At 48.4% G+C, this 16,714-nt stretch overlaps 1 protein-coding gene across 9 annotated transcripts in view; it reads left to right on the top strand.

The window, feature by feature from the left end:
• The window catches only part of sgip1a (SH3GL interacting endocytic adaptor 1a), a 396,400-nt gene that overhangs the window by 275,630 nt on the left and 104,056 nt on the right, over positions 1 to 16,714 (top strand). For all 9 annotated transcript variants that reach the window (XM_072511110.1, XM_072511109.1, XM_072511103.1 and 6 more), the window contains exons 8-10: positions 5,499 to 5,510; positions 8,071 to 8,095; positions 9,808 to 9,859. In XM_072511110.1, coding sequence (XP_072367211.1) covers positions 5,499 to 5,510; positions 8,071 to 8,095; positions 9,808 to 9,859 — 89 coding nt within the window. The remainder of the gene's footprint in view (positions 1 to 5,498; positions 5,511 to 8,070; positions 8,096 to 9,807; positions 9,860 to 16,714) is intronic.

Raw genomic sequence — 16,714 nt, 5'->3', positions numbered from 1 at the left:
TCCCCCAAAACCTGATACCTCACCCCAAACCTCTGTACCTCACCCCCACCAACCCTCTGTACCTCACCCATCCCCAAACCTCTGTACCTCACCCACCCACCCCCCCCCCCAAGCCTCTGTACCTCACCCAACCCCAAACCTCTGTACCTCGCCCACCCACCCCCCCAACCCTCTGTACCTCACCCACCACCAACCCTCTGTACCTCACCCACCACCAAACCTCTGTACCTCACCCACCCACCCCCAAACCTCTGTACCTCACCCACCCCCAAACCTCTGTACCTCACCCATCCACCCCTCCAAACCTCTGGTCCTCACCCCCCCAAACCGCTGTACTTCATCCCCTGAAACCTCTGTACCTCACCCACCCAAACCTCTGTACCTCACCTCCCCCCAAACCTCTGTACCTCACCCCCCCAAACCTCTGTACCTCACCCCCCAAACATCTGTACCTCACCCACCCAAACCTCTGTACCTCACCCCCCCAAACCTCTGTACCTAACCTACCCCCCAAACCTCTGTACCTCACCCACCCCCCCAAACCTCTGTACCTCACCCCCCAAACATCTGTACCTCACCCACCCCCCAAACCCCTGTACCTCACCCACCTCCAAACCGCTGTACTTCATCCCCCAAAACCTCTGTACCTCACCGCCCCAAACCTCTGTACCTCACCCACCCATCCCCAAACCTCTGTACCTCACCCATCCCCAAATCTCTGTACCTCACCCACCCACCCCTCCAAATCTCTGTACCTCACCCACCCACCCCTCTAAACCTCTGTACCTCACCCATCCACCCCTCCAAACCTCTGTACCGCACCCCCCCAAACCTCTGCACCTCACTCACCCATCCGTCCAAACCTCTGTACCTCACCCAACCCCCCCAAAATATCTGTACATCATCCACCCCCAAATCTCTGTACCTCACCCACGCACCCCCAAACCTCTGTACCTCACCCCCCCAAACCTCTGTACCTCACCTACGCACCCCCAAATCTCTGTACCTCACCCCCCCAAATCCCTGTACCTCACCCACACCCCCCCAAATCTCTGTACCTCACCCCCCAAACCTCTGTACCTCACCCACCCACCCCTCCGTACCTCACCCATGCACCCCCAAACCTCTGCACCTCACCCCCCCAAAATCTCTGTACCTCACCCACCCACCCCCCAAACCCTCTGTACCTCACTTTCTTCCTTTAGGACATGCTTTAAAATCTATCTCTTTGACCAATCCTTCTTGTTACCTGACTTAATATCGCCTTATGTGGCTCGGTGGCTATTTTATTTGTTATTGGTGAAGTGAAGCATCTTAGAACACTTTACCATGTCAAAGGCGCTAGATAAATATAACTTGTCATTTTATTTGTTTTGAGGATTGTCCCATTTTCAGTCAGCAATCAGTCTACATTCTATGCTGCTTTTTGATCGCCTTCCAGGTGCAGTTTTTATCCACATCGAGGGTTCAAGCATTGGATAATTACTGAGCATGCCCATACTCTCAGTGGCTTCCTTCCCTGGTTTTTCTATCCCTTTCTTCGTCATTGCTTCATCGTCCAACAAAGTATCCACACCCTGCTTACCACTCGTTATATCCTCCCTTATTATTGAAGTGATTTCATCCGTTATCATGAAGGCTACTCCTCTACTATTGGTTTGCCTATCCTGTGGACCTTATAATCTGGTAAAGATAATTCTCAGTCCTGACCTTCCTGCAGCCATGTTTCAGTATTGGTTACCATGTCATACACCCCAAATTGAATTTGAACTGCTAAAAGATCTTGTCACCACCCTATTTATAATTTCACTAGAACATTGATCCCAGTCCTGTTCAGTGGATCCTGTTCCAATGGTACAGTTCCTTCCTGTTATTAATTTCCCCACAGCATTCCTTCAACCTGCCTAATTTGTTTATCCATATTCTAATTTGACTGTTACATGGGTACTAATCCAGAGATTGTAACCTTTAATTTAGTTCCTAATGCCTTGTATTCGCCAAACAGGGCCTCTTGCCTATTCTTTCTTATGCTGTTGGTCCCATCTTGAACCATAACAACTGGCTTCCTCCCTCTCCAGTATTCTTTCAAGCCTGTTTAAGAAGTCTCTCACTCTGGCACCAGGTATGCTACACATCAACACTCTTAATTCTGTTTACAAAGGATACTATCTGTCACCCAAACTGCTGAATCCCTTTCACGTACCACATTACGCCCCATTCCCCACCTCCAGCTTCTCCTTAGCATAGCCTCCTGCTGCAAAATGCATCTTGGTAGTCACTCAGACAATTTTACTCCTTATCCTCACACGTAGCTACGTCATTGGATAGGCTCAGCTTCTGCAGGTGTTCATTTACTTTCTCGTTTGGATTCCCCAACACTATTGGTCAATCCAACCCCACTCTGAAACTGCACCTCTGTCTGTGAGGTGTGACCAAAGTCCCGGAGCCAGCTGTTCAGAAACATCTCCTCTTTTATGTGCTGGAGTATCTCCTATTTGTACTCCAGCTGAATGACTGAGCTGAAGAGATTCGAGACAGTGACTGTTCACTCAGAATAGTCTCACTGTTCATAAATGGCCACATAACTGCAGTTCAGACACATACCCTGATCTTCCATATCTTATATTATATTAATTATATCATTTAGATCTACTTTTTTAGTTTGGCCTGTAGTAAAAGAGAAGAAATACACCTCTCACATGTATCTTCTACTTCTGTGAAGAATCTGCCCATTCTTTCTTGTGCAATATGGGCCCTGTGTACTAGCTTGAATTGTATTAAGGTTATTCCAGCGCATGAAGGTAAAGTATTGACCCTGTGCATAGTCCCCATTCCAATTATATATCCAACTCTTTTGCCCACTTTTGTTTTATTTCTTCAATTGGTGTTTTCGGTGTGTCCATTAGCCATCTATATATGTTAGTAATTTTCTCATCTCTCAAATCATTTGGTCACAGCAATTTATCAAGGAGGTTGTTATCTGGTAGTCAAGGGAAAAAAGACAACTCTTATTTCACCAAATTTCATAATTGAAGACATTTAAACTTCTCCTCCTTCTGCATTTTGTATTTTTCCTTCAATTTTTCAAACTTCGCAAATCTACCTTCTAAGAATAAGGGCGCAATTCTCTGGAAAAATTTCTAAGTGTGGTAGCGATCGGGAATTGCCGCACGCTTCCTGGTGCACGGCCCAGCAAGATTGGCAACGCAACTCAATGTTAATTGGTCCACTTAACGAGGCCTTACAGGCTTCTCGTCGCAAATTAAGGCTCACCAGCTGATTCACCGGCACCACGCTCGTCAGAACCCTACTAACAAGGTCGAGCAGCACTTAAGCTGCACTTGATAATTGGTTTCTCGCCACGCTAAGGCGAGATCCCGATTTCATCTCGGGAGTGAGTCGGTTGCATCGCAAACTGTTTGGCGCCTGGTACGGTTCTCATTTTTGGCCTCTCCCGCTATTCACCAGCCTCATTTTGCTTGAGCGAGAGCGTAACGAGGTCGGAACTTCACGCTCCATGTCACAATGAGAACATGTCAATTAAATTAGTGTTTCAGAAAATCAATTAAAAAAATTATGTGGGAAGTATTGTAAAATTTTATTCATTTTAGATATTTGTTTTATAAAGGTGCAATAGTTTTCATGATATTATGGACTTCAAAGGATGTTTGCTCTGCCTCATAATCATCTGTTTGTCAGGTGACCTGGGGCGAGATTCTCCGACCCCCCGCCGGGTCGGAGAATCGCCGGGGGCTGGCGTGAATCCCGCCCCCGCCGGTTGCCGAAGTCTCCGGCACCGGAGATTCGGCGGGGGCGGGAATCGCGTCGCGCCGGGTGGCGGGCCATACCACGCGATTCTCCGGCCCGGATGGGCCGAAGTCCCGCCGCTAAAATGCCTGTCCCGCCGGCGTAAATTAAACCACCTACCTTACCGGCGGGACAAGGCGGCGCAGGCGGGCTCCGGGGTCCTGGGGGAGGCGCGGGGCGATCTGGCCCCGGGGGGGTGCCCCCACGGTGGCCTGGCCCGCGATCGGGGCCCACCGATCCGCGGGCGGGCCTGTGCCTTGGGGGCACTCCTTCCCTTCCGCCTCCGCCACGGTCTCCACCATGGTGGAGGCAGAAGAGACTCCCTCCACTGCGCATGCGTGGGAAGCTGTCAGCGGCCGCTGATGCTCCCGCGCATGCGCCGCCCGGAGATGTCATTTCCGCGCCAGCTGGCGGGGCACTAAAGGCCTTTTCCGCCAGCTGGCGGGGCGGAAATTCGTCCGGCGCCGACCTAGCCCCTCAAGGTTGGGGCTCGGCCCCCAAAGATGCGGAGCATTCCGCACCTTTGGGGCGGCGCGATGCCCGTCTGATTTGCGCCGTTTTGGGCGCCAGTCGGCGGACATCGCGCCGTTTCCGGAGAATTTCGCCCCAGCTGATCACTGAATCACAGGAAGTTGCACTTCCACATCTCCACCAAGTTGTAACTTTGGGTGACCAGGATGGAACTGAAGTGCAGATAGGCTGGCATCTGTCCAGTTTTGGTACAAACATCCAATTTTTGATTGGAATGTCTATAATTTGTAATATATAAATTTGGCACCAAGTGGATAATTTCCTTAATATAATCCTCAATGAGCATAGGTCAGAAAAATGAGTACAGGTCCAAAGGTAACCACACTTGCTACTGGTGAGGTTCTGTCCCGAGTGTCGATATTGGCAAACTTTCCCACCAAAAATATGTGGCCACAGTTTCTATTTTTGGTTCATGAGCCTGCGATTTTCCCTCCGCTGAATTTAATGGACAAGGTGATTGAAGGTTGGCAGGTAAAGAAACAGAATATGTGGCCTGTGTTTTGAAGGTCAGTTTTACCTCAGTCTGGGGTTTTCAATAATATTTCATCAGCAACGAAGAAGCTATCAGACATCAGTGTGGTGTCCAACCCTTTTCTGTCCTCTGTCCGGTTGCCCCCTGCAGCAAGGAATTATGTGTATAGCACAGAGATATCGTCTAATAATAAAAATAATCTTTATTAGTGTCACAAGTAGGCTTACGTGAACACTGCAATGAAGTTACTGTGAAAATCCCCTAGCCACCACACTCCGGCACCTGTTCGGGTGCACCGAGGGAGAATTCAAAATGTCCAGTTCACCTAACAACACGTCTTTGGGGACTTTGTGGGAGGAAGGCAGAGCTCCCGGAGGAAACCGAGGAAACGTGTGTGATGGAGGGAAGGGGAGCAGTGAGAGGAAGTGTCATGGTTGATATTGATCCTTTCTTGACCGAAAGCCCACTGGCCAGCAATCAGGAGTGAGATTTCTGGCTAAGGTTTCCCTTTCCCCAGCCCAAGAGTGCCAAAGAGATTATTCATATTTAGTAAAACAATTGCTTTGTCAAGAATGAGAGATTTTTTTTCATATCTGTGCACTTTAACTTTTGACAATGAAAGCTTTGTTGACAAATCTGTCACTCTCTGACCAGGTATCTCTTCTCTCTTCCCTTTTGCTGATCACAGAGGCGCAGTCCAGTGAGTATTCCTTTATAATTGTGCTTCACATATTTAGAATGTTTCAATTCTGCTTCACTTTGAATTCCATTCGGTTTATTGGAGGAAAGAGATGTCAGTAGTATTATGTGTGTTGCTTCGGAAAGCGACTTACCTACAGCCATGGTAAATTCAGCAGAAATGAAAGCTGCTTATATAAATTCTTCAAATGTACTTATAATAAAACTTTGCATTTCTTCCCAATGAGTCATCAATAATGATGGACAGGATTTTACTCCCTCTCTGTGACATGTTCTGCAGCGGCGGAGGGCGGTTCACAAATGGCCGGCAGCGGGACCTTCTGGTTGTTGTCAACAGGGTTTCCTGTTGAACGCACCCTTCGCTGCTGCGAAACTTGGGGTGCGCCGTTGGCAGGGCTGTAAGATCCCACCAGTGGGAACAGCCAGAGAATCCACCATTGTTGCAGTAAAGAGTGCCTATAATTTCAAACTACTTCCAGAAAATGACTTTCAATAAGATTTGGCTGATGGCTTGTGACTCTGAATGAGTTTAAATATTCAGTCACATGTTGACAACAACTATTACTTGGTGTTGAAGAAAGAATAGACTCCAGTGCCCATGTATGTTATTTTAGGATTTTTAATTGGAAGATGAGTTGTTGAATTTGTTGACGTCGTACCCCATGCCACCACAATTACCACGCTGCAACTATTTATTCATTTACAGGGCAAGAAAATTATTTGAGTTCATTGGGGGTTATTTTATTTGTTCTTAATTGGAACAGGAGCAATGCTGACCAAGTTGCTTTTGTTGCTCAATCCTAGTTTCCCCAAGAAACTGAACATGAGCCTTTACCTGAACCATCCCAGTGTTTGTTCTTAAACAAAATGGTGTGGCATATATAATGGGCCGTCAATGAATGTAACATTGCCTATTTTGTAAGACTGCCCAAAGTGAAAACTACCTCTTTGTATCAGGGGGAGCCTTGAATATATGATGGATGAATTTAGTTTTTTGAGGTGACTCTTTTATTTTGCAAATGGAAAAAAGTTTTGGTGAATCTTAAAGAACAAAAAACGTCTGACTGGTTCAAAGAGACCTAAAGAAAATCATTTCAAAATGTACTCAAAACAAGAGAGATAAACTCAAACATCATTTATATAGATATTTGGAGCATTTCTGGAAGCCTTTTCTAACTCCTCCCTGAGCACATGTTCATGTTAATAGATGTCAGGACTGAAAAACATGCTTGACGGTAAGTCTAATGTTCCAGCTGATTATGTACATATGGGACACGTACCAAACTTGTGATTGAACATCGATAGAACAATTTTAACACTTGTTTATTTTTGATTCTTTTTCCATCTCTAGGTGGGTAGTACATGGATAGCGTACAATCAATTTTGATAGGCAAAGAGGAGATATGGGGCAATTGTGGAATTTGGAGTCAAAATTAGACATAACTCCTAGGAAAACTAATTGAGGGTAGATCAACTTTCTGATCTCTCCTGCTGCCCCCAGTAAATCTGCACCATAGGCAACACTGTTACACATGGGATTTCAGCGGGAATCTAATCCTGTGGTCAACCAATGTTCTGTTCCTGTGGTTCAAATCTCAAGTTCAGTTCTAGTTGATGCTTAATTTGAGATTTTGTTTTGAACAATTTCAGCCTCTTATCCTCAAACTGATGATCCTTGTCGCTTTCATGGGTGGTAGCATCCCCAACCCAGTTCCTATTCCAACCAGTTATTCTTCTGTCTGTCGACTGCCCTGTCCTCAAGCCAATGCCCAACTGGCATTGCAGCATGAGTAAGATTCAAAATCTTAACTGTATCTATTTTTTCCCAGAGTTGCTGAGACCCAATTATAGGATCTCTTCCACTACCTCAGCTCAGATCTGGGACCAAGTCTTAGATCATTAAGGTTTCTGCAGCTCAGTGCCACATTTGATGGTGTATTTAACCTGACAAGCCTTCCTACTCAACTGTAGAAAGAAGAAGAAAGAATTTGCATTTATATAGCGCCTTTATTTAATTGTAGCAGTCAGTTTTCACAAAGCCCACAAATGGCAATGTTTTAGAGTTGTTAATTGAGGGATAGATATTGGGCAGGGCACCAAGGAGAGCTCCTCTGCTCTTTGTTGAATAGTGTCTTGGGACCATTTACTCCCACCTGAGAGGGTAGTTGGGGCTTCAATTTGACATCTCAACCAAAAAGTGGAGCCTCTGACAGTACAGCACTCCCACAATCCTGCATTGAGTTGTCAGTCCAGAATATGTCCTCAAAACATAAACACACAGTTGAAAAGCACATTACCACTGGGCCTTGGCTGACATGGAAGAAACAACAAAGGAGAGAAAGCACTTCTTCATAAGCAAGAAAATCTCACCCCAATCCAAGAATCAAATTTCTCTCCTCAGAACGCAGGCATCTTCTGGGAGTCTCTCCTGTCAGCAACTTCCAGCTCTGTGAATGAGCACAAGACTAACTAGCATCAAGTAGCATAAGACAGACCACACCATCTTTCCTTATATCAAAAATAGTCCTCCACAAGTCAATATTTTCTCTATCTCTTTCTAGGCAATTATCAAAAGGAACCTATCCAGTAAGTAATTATTTTTAATATTACTAATATATTTATTGGGCAGCACAAGTGGATAGCACTGTGGCTTCACAGCACCAGGGTCTCCGGTTCGATTCCCCGCTGGGTCACTGTCTGTGCGGAGTCCGCACGTTCGCCCCGTGTCTGCGTGGGTTTCCTCCGGGTGCTCCGGTTTCTTCCCACAGTGCAAAGACGTGCAGGTTAGGTGGATTGGCCATGATAAATTGCCCTTCGTGACCAAAAGGTTAGGAGGGGTGATTGGGTTACGGGGATAGGGTGGAAGTGAGGACTTAAGTGGGTCGGTGCAGACTCGATGGGCCGAATGGCCTCCTTCTGCACTGTATGTTCTATGTTCTATGGTCAAAGTGAAGGACCACAGATTAGCACAAGAGAAGCAAATAAATAGAGGAGAAGGCAAAAGCAAAATACTGCACATGTTGTTTAGTGGTAAGGAGATGCTGAACTGTATTTTTTTAAAAACATGCAGATTGTAAGAGGAAGGAAATACTGAGAAGAATAACGAGCTCCTGGATCAATAACTTCGAAATTGTGAAATCAACACTTCTGATTTCCACACTTGGGAAGGCAGCGAAGGGGAACACACATAGGATGCCATCTTGGCAGTTTAGTAGCCACAAGAAAAGAATGTCTAAGTGATTCTTCACATATCAATAATGAACTAGAAACAAAGGGCTGGATTCTCCTGCTCCGTCCACCGCAGGAACACCACGGGTGAGATGCTGACAATGGAAAAATCCATTGTCCTCCGTTGCCGTGCGAACATGGCCGGAGAATCCTGCCCAAAGTTTATAAAGGGAGAAAGGCCAGAGAGGGATAGCCAATCAGTTAACTTTTGATTTTAGTGTTGGCAGAGACATTACTGTTGCATAAACATTTGCTTTTTATGTGTCCTGAGTCTGCTCGGTATAGCAAAATTCCATCTTCAACTGTCTTCTTATGGGCGGGATTCTCCAACCCCCCGCTGGGTTGGAGAATCGCCAGGAGGCAGCGTGAATCCCGCCCCCGCCAGCTGCCGAATTCTCCGGCGCCGGGAATTTGGCGGGGTTGGGAATAGCGCCGCGCCCATTGACGGCCGCTGGCAGCGCCGCCCCCCGCCCCGGCAATTCTCCGGCCCGCGATGGGCCGAGTGGCCGCCCATTTTTTTTTTGCCAGTCCCACCGGCGTAAATTGGAGTAGGTCCTTACCGGCGGGACCTGGCGGCGCGGGCGGCCTCCGGGGTTCTTGGTGGGGACGCGGGGGGATCTGGCCCCAGGAGATGCCCCCACGGTGGCCTAGCCTGCGATCGGGGCCCACCGATCCGCGGGCGGGCCTGTGACATGGGGGCACTCTATTCTTCCGCACCGGCGGCTGTAGCGGTCCGCCATTGCCGGTGCAGAAACTAAGCCTTCTGCACATGAGTGGGCATGATGCCAGCACACGCTGGCGCTCCCGTGCATGCGCCAACTCGCACGGCCGGCGGAGGCCCTTCGGCGCCGGTTGGCGTGGTGCCAAGCCCCTTCCCCGCCGCCCCCCCGCCCCGCCAGGTAGGGGAGAATCCCGCCCCATATCACCCACAACGGGAGATAGTTAATTGTGAAATGTGTTGCATCAAAGATATTTGAATAACTAATTTTTAACAGTTTCATCATATTTTAATTAAAAAAATATATTTTAACTGCTTTGCAAGCAGAAAATAAGTTGTGTTTTTTGTGCAGGTGAAGAAATAGCTCGACCAAGACGGTCGACACCCACATCAGAAGTTGTCAGGTCGGTAAAACTAGCCATTTGTTCCATTAAATATGAATCACGAACATTCACGAAGCACTAAAACATGGGAGTAGATTTTTGTCTGTTAAACCTCTGCAGGATGAAACATTGATCAAATGAGGAGGATCACATACGAAATGACCGAATCAAGTGTGTTTTCTTCTCATAGAATCCTGCTGAACAGAAAGAAAGACCTTTTACACTGAATACAATGAACTATTGTCATTAAAGCAGAAAATGCTGAAAATATTGAACAGGCCATGCAGCATCTGTAAAGCAAAGCAGAGACCGGAATTTGCCAGCTCTCCCATAGCAGGATTTCCCATGGCCAAAGCGGCTTGACATTGGCCACTTGCGGGATCCTCGGGTCCTGCTGAAGTCTCCGGCTTTTTGCATGGCTTGCCCATCCCACCGCTGGGAAACCCACAGCGGCAAGAGCGGGAAAGTCCTGCCCAGAGTTTACGGGTGCTATTCAATTAAGTCTGCTGGAGCGGGCATGATGGAAAGGAGGCTGGCAGAATTGGCCAGGAATACCTGCATCAGATTCACCATATTGCATTCACAGCATTGGTAAAACTATCTGCAATTAATTTAGGGGCGGAAAGAAAGAACCAGATGTGGGAATCCAGCCCACGTCAGTGGGATGCAAATTAAGCCCGTTAACAAACCACTTGACACTAATTATCTGAGTCCACCAAAATTCACTGGTGGCTCAGGGATTTAACGGAAACCTATGGCTCTCCTGTGCCTCTTGACAATCGCCCAGTAAACCCTGTCAGGTTTGCCTGTGTCCCCAAAGAGGGAGTCACTCATTAACAGGCACTCAGTGCCCACTCAAAGGACCCAGCATCGAGGGGTGGGGGGCACTGAAAACAACCTCCTGCCCTTGCCTACAACCCCACACCTCCCTCATCTCTAGAATGATCTCTCCTGACTTTCGTCAGAAACCGTTTGTCATTGTTTTAAAGAGATTAAGTGTTCTTTTGGATGTTCTCAGGCATCCTTTTTATCCATTTGATGATTGTGGCAGGATGGGGAATGAGGGCATTCTAAGCACATGGAGAGTAATACCAATGCCCTTTGCCATGTATTATCCCAATGAGTATGCAGTCTGAACCCCCACCATCATAACTTTAATCTCTGGCAGGAGGTGCTACATGGCTCTATTGGAGGAAGTTTTAGATTGGGTGCTCACTCTGTAGGAATCTGGAAGTCTGTCATTATTTGTGTATAAGACACTGAAAAATTGAAGAAAAACGTTTTCTACTTTAATTGGATTAATTCGATCAAACCTGGAAATGTTCTAGTTCACTGAAACTTCGGAGTAGAAAATAAGTAAGTCTAGTGGCCAATGGGCCACAACTTGTCATCAGAAGTTTCACTGGTAAAGACATAGGGTGCGATCTAATGCCCGCCCCCACCCGGGCGCGACGTGGCCGATAAATACCTCGCCCGCCATGCCTCGCGAGATCTAATAGGATCGCACGAGACATCGCATTCCGGATCTTACCCACAATGGGCGAGATCCGTATTTGGCAAATTTGCATATTAAAGTGAGCAGCTAGTCTCACTTTAATATTCACTCACCGGGTCTACCCAAGGTGAAGGGATCTAATCCACAAATGGGGACCAGGCGGAACAGCACTTGGAGTGATCTCCCAGAAGATTAGGGGCCCCTCCTGAGTGGCTAGGCTCTGGGCACGGTGGCACCCTGGTAGTGCCACTTGTGTGCTATGCTGGCAATATTAAGGTGCCCAGGTGCAGTTCTGCCCATGCTGAGGATCGGGCCTGGGGGTGCCCTGCCCTTATTAGGTGGGGGACTCAATGACTCCCTTATATATAGTTGAGTTGGGGGTTGGTCTGAAGATTGGTTAAATGGCGCCCCAATCTCTTCCTGCACTGGTGAGCGGAGCTCCTCAGTGCAGGAAATGAGACTAAGTATGGCCTCGGCAGGGCATTCCCCGCTGAGACCCCAAAATTAAACAGTCCCATTACACAGGGGGGTCTTTTTCAGCATTGCAAGTGCCGGGAATCACCCGACTAAACGTGCTCGATATGGGACTCTGTTTAATTTCCGTTAGCTCACAGCCATACATTCGTCTATGGTGATGCTATTGCTTGCTCAATGCGACTTAACTTGCTCTCAACTATCAATTTATGGTGGGCCTGTAAATATTGAAGCCCATTGCACATTATAGGATCTGATCCTAAAATCATTACAAGTCAAATGGTGTTAGAGATGACAGAGCTTCTCCACTGTCCCTCTTCAAATCCAGTTCTTTAGTATAATTTTCAATCTCATTGCTTTTAATTCACAGATAAAAGGCTTTTACTATTTCAAGCCCAGCCATTACTATTCACATTGTACAACCTATACAAAGGTGAAGTGAATTTATTTTTGAAATGGGTTTGTGACTAAATAGCCAGTTAAAAGTCAGAAATTGTGTCGAAAGTATCACGTATTTTCTATTTACAATATAAGATAAAATTAACATGAAGATGATCAGTCAAACTTCTTGTTCTGATTAATGTCTTTAATACAGTAATTGCAGAAAGATTTGAGAAGCCCTTTTTGTTTTGAAGTTTGTTATCTTCAAAATTTTGCCGACTGTAGAAGAATTTAGCCTGGTGCTCTTGCCCCACCTCCCTTCACCTATGTCTGTTGACCTTCTGCTCTTTGTTTCTCCATCTCTCTATTCGTGGTTATGGTTTTCAGAGCTGGGATTAAATGCTGCTCCACCTCCCCATTTTCAATTTGAGGAAGGCACAGAATGCTCAAAGCAACCAAGCTTATCCAAGCAGCAAATGAAAGGGCTCTATTAAAACTAGAGGATTTGGGAGTTTTAATGGAATTGTTCCTCATGTTGTTTTGTATTTCCCCTTTGCCGAAGGGCAGATGTATTGACAACGGCCCAATCTGGTACAAGGTTTAACCCCCTGAGCACATAAAGTGAAACTATGAACCCAGGCCTAAGGCCCATCAATCCTTGGTACAAATGTCTGAAAATTTCTCGGGTAACACTTGTCATAATATACACCAGTATATCATGGTGCAGACACACACTGATGGACACACAGTGGGACCAATCAACATACACAACACCACAGCCAATCACCAGTGAGAGCACATGCTCTATAAAGACAGGGGACATCAGAGTTCCCGCTTTTGGGAGTAGCAGCCAGCAAGGAGCACAGAGCTCGCAACCTGCAACACAGACATTCACCATGTGCTGAGTGCACCAACTGGTTATGACTAGACGAAGGTCTATAGTTAAAGCTGGTATCGTATTTACCCACAGTTCAAGTATGTTTAAATAGTTAACCTTGTAATAAAATAGAGCTGCACCACTTCAAGTGTTGGTGACTTGTTTGTGATCCAGAACACCCAACACATCATGATACCAGGAGTGGTTGCGTACTAGCACTTCTTAGACCCACCAGCAAGTAATCTGCCTTCCGGCAGCATTCCATCATCCTGCAACATGGACAACTTCAGCCCGCCGCCGCTGCTCCGCATCGCCGGCAACCTCGGGGCCAACTGGAAGATTTTCAAACAGCGTTTCCAGCTCTTCCTCGAAGCCACGGACAGGGAGGGCGCCTCAGACACCAGAAAGATTGCTCTTCTCCTCTCCACGGCCGGGGAACATGCCATCCACAGCTTCAACTCTCTCACCTTTGCAGATGACGAAGACAAGACGAAGTTTAAGACGGTTCTCCTCAAATTTGACACTCACTTCAGCGTGGAGGTGAATGAAAGTTTTGAACGCTACGTGTTCCAGCAGCGTTTGCAGGGTAAGGACGAGCCTTTCCAATCTTTTTAATGCACCTCCGCATCCTTGCGCAATCTTGCAGCTACGGGCCCAGCTCCGACTCCCTGATACGCGACCAGATCGTTTTCGGTGTTCAGTCGGACCCCCTACATCAGCAGCTCCTCAAAGTTAAGCAACTCACCCTAGCGACCGCCATCGAGACCTGTGTCCTGCATGAAAATGCCACCAGTCTGTACGCCCATATACAAGCGGCTGAAACGGCGCGGCATGGTCCCCATGAGTCGGAAAGGGTCCAAGTAATTGAACACCTCCAGGGCCTCAGCCTGGATGAAGGCGGCCATTTTGCGCGCATTTTGCGGACTCCCGCACTTGTACGTACCAAACGAGGGGACGGCGACGTGGGGGAATGTAATGTGCGCGGTGGCGCAGCGAACGTGCTGACGTCATGAAGTGTGGCAACTGTGGCTCCGCCCATTTAAAGCGGCAATGCCCCACAAAATCTCGACAATGCCTACGATGTGGAAGACTTGGCCACTATGCTGCCTGCTGTCGAGCAGCTCAGCCTTCCAATTCACATCGCTTCAGCCAGCCTCGCAGGAATGTTTGGGCAATTCAACCCACGGTCACCGAGTCCGATTCCGACCTCCCACACAGCAGTGACACCGAGGACCCGGAGGCGCCTTTTCGAGTCGGTGTCGTAACGAAAAACAGGCTGTCCCCGAATCAAAGACACCAGCTGCTGTCGGTGGACAGCATTGATCCAGACGATGAGTGGTGTGCCACCCTCACGGTCAACCGGTACCAAATACAATTACGCCTGGACACTGGTGCCTTCGACAATCTCATGGCGTGGTCTGCTTTCCAAAGCCTTCGAGTTAAACCAACAATTCTCCCATCGGCCTGCCGGCTAGTGGACTACAATGGCATCATCATTCCTGCTACCGGCTCGTGCCAACTTGAAGTGACGCACAAGTCACGGAAAGCCATCCTTCCTTTCGAGATCATGGGCTCCTCGAAGGATTCTCTGCTTGGCGCACAGGTGTGCAAACTGCTAAACCTCATTCAAAGAGTACACTCTCTCTCTCCCGATGACACGTTCGTCTGCCAGGATGCGGACTTCAGGGCGCAACTCGATGCCATCATCGACCAGCACCGCAACGTTTTTGAAGGCATGGGCACGCTCCCATATACTTACAAGATCATACTCAAACAAAACGCCATGCCTGTGGTGCATGCACCTCGCAGAGTCCCAGCACCCCTTAAGGACCACCTCAAGCAGCAGCTAGCTGCAGGACCTCCAAGACCAAGGAGTGATCTCCAGAGTCACGGAACCAACCGACTGGGTCAGTTCCATGGTGTGAGTCAAGAAGCCTTCTGGCGAGCTCAGAATCTGCATTGATCCAAAGGATCTGAATCGCAACATAATGAGGGAGCATTACCCAATCCCCAAGCACGAAGAGATCACATGCGAGATGGCTCGGGCCAAGCTCTTCACCAAACTTAACGCCGCGAAAGGATTCTGGCAAATTCAACTGGACAGGTCCAGCAGAAAACTGTGTACCTTTAACACCCCTTTTAGCAGACATTGTTACAACAGGATGCCGTTTGGGATCATATCGGCGTCAGAAGTATTCCACAGGATCATGGAACATTGATGGAGGGCATTGAAGGTGTTCGCGTCTATGTTGACAACATAATCATTTGGTCCACCACCCCGCAGGAGCATATCAGTCGACTCCAGCGCGTTTTTAAACGCATACGGGAGCAGGGCCTACGCCTCAACAGAGCCAAATGCTCCTCCGGCCAGACGGAACTCAAGTTCCTAGGGGACCACATCTCCCAGTTGGGTGTGCGGCCGGATGCGGACAAGGTGGCTGCTATCACAGCCATGAAAAAGCCAGAGGACAAGAAGGCGGTCCTCCGATTTCTGGGCATGGTCAAGTTCCCAGGGAAGTTCATCCCTAACCTCGCCTCTCATACCACAGCTCTCCGGAACCTGGTCAGGAAGACGACTGACTTTCAATGGCTTCCTGCCCACGAGTGCGAATGGAGGGAACTTAAAACCAAGCTTACCACGGCCCCGGTATTGGCCTTTTTCGATCCAGCGAAGGACACAAACATTTCGACAGATGCCAGCCAATCTGGCATTGGGGCAGTGCTCCTGCATCGCGATGAGGCCTCATCATGGGCCCCCGTTGCATGTGCGTCACGTGCCATGACCCCCACGGAACAACGCTACGCACAGATAGAAAAGGAGTGCCTGGGCCTGTTGACCGGTGTCGTCAAGTTTCATGATTATGTGTACGGCCTTCCCCAATTCACCGTCTAGACCGACCATAATACAAAAAGACCTGAATGACATGACGCCTCACCTCCAGCGCATTCTGCTCAAACTCCGGCGATACGACTTTCAGCTCGTATATACCCCGGGCAAAGACCTGATCATAGCCGACGCTCTTTCCAGGGCAGTCAACACCCCGTGTCACCCAGCGGGATTCGTCTGCCAGGTTGACGCCCATGTGGCTTTTGTGGCCTCCAATCTGCCGGCCACGGATGAATGCCTTGTCCAAATTCACCGTGAGACTGTGGCTGACCCCCTGCTACAGCGTGTCACGCGCCACCTGACGGACGGGTGGCTCAAGGGCCAATGCCCTCAGTTCTACAACATCAGAGACAATCTAGCGGTCGTCGATGGTGTCCTCCTGAAGCTAGACCGCATTGTCATCTCGCACAGCATGCACCAGCTGGTCTAGGAACAGCTACACAAGGGCCATCTTGGCGTGGAGAAGTGCCGCCGACGGGCCCGAGAGGCAGTGTACTGGACGGCATCAATGACGACATCGCCAACACAGTGCTCAACTGCCCCACCTGTCAGAGGTTCCAGCCGTCCCAACCACGTGAGACCCTACAGCCCCATGAGTCGGTCACGTTCCCTTGGTCCAAGGTCGGCATCGACCTGTTTCACGTGCTCGGCAGGGACCATGTTCTGATTGTAGACTATTTTTCCAACTACCCGGAGGTGGTACGCTTGCACGACATCACATCGTCTGCGATCATCCGTGCCTGTAAGGACACCTTTGCTCGT

This window comes from Scyliorhinus torazame, chromosome 7 (assembly GCF_047496885.1).
Source record: "Scyliorhinus torazame isolate Kashiwa2021f chromosome 7, sScyTor2.1, whole genome shotgun sequence".
In the NCBI taxonomy this organism is placed as follows: domain Eukaryota; kingdom Metazoa; phylum Chordata; class Chondrichthyes; order Carcharhiniformes; family Scyliorhinidae; genus Scyliorhinus; species Scyliorhinus torazame.
This window is presented reverse-complemented; position numbering and strand designations above follow the sequence as displayed.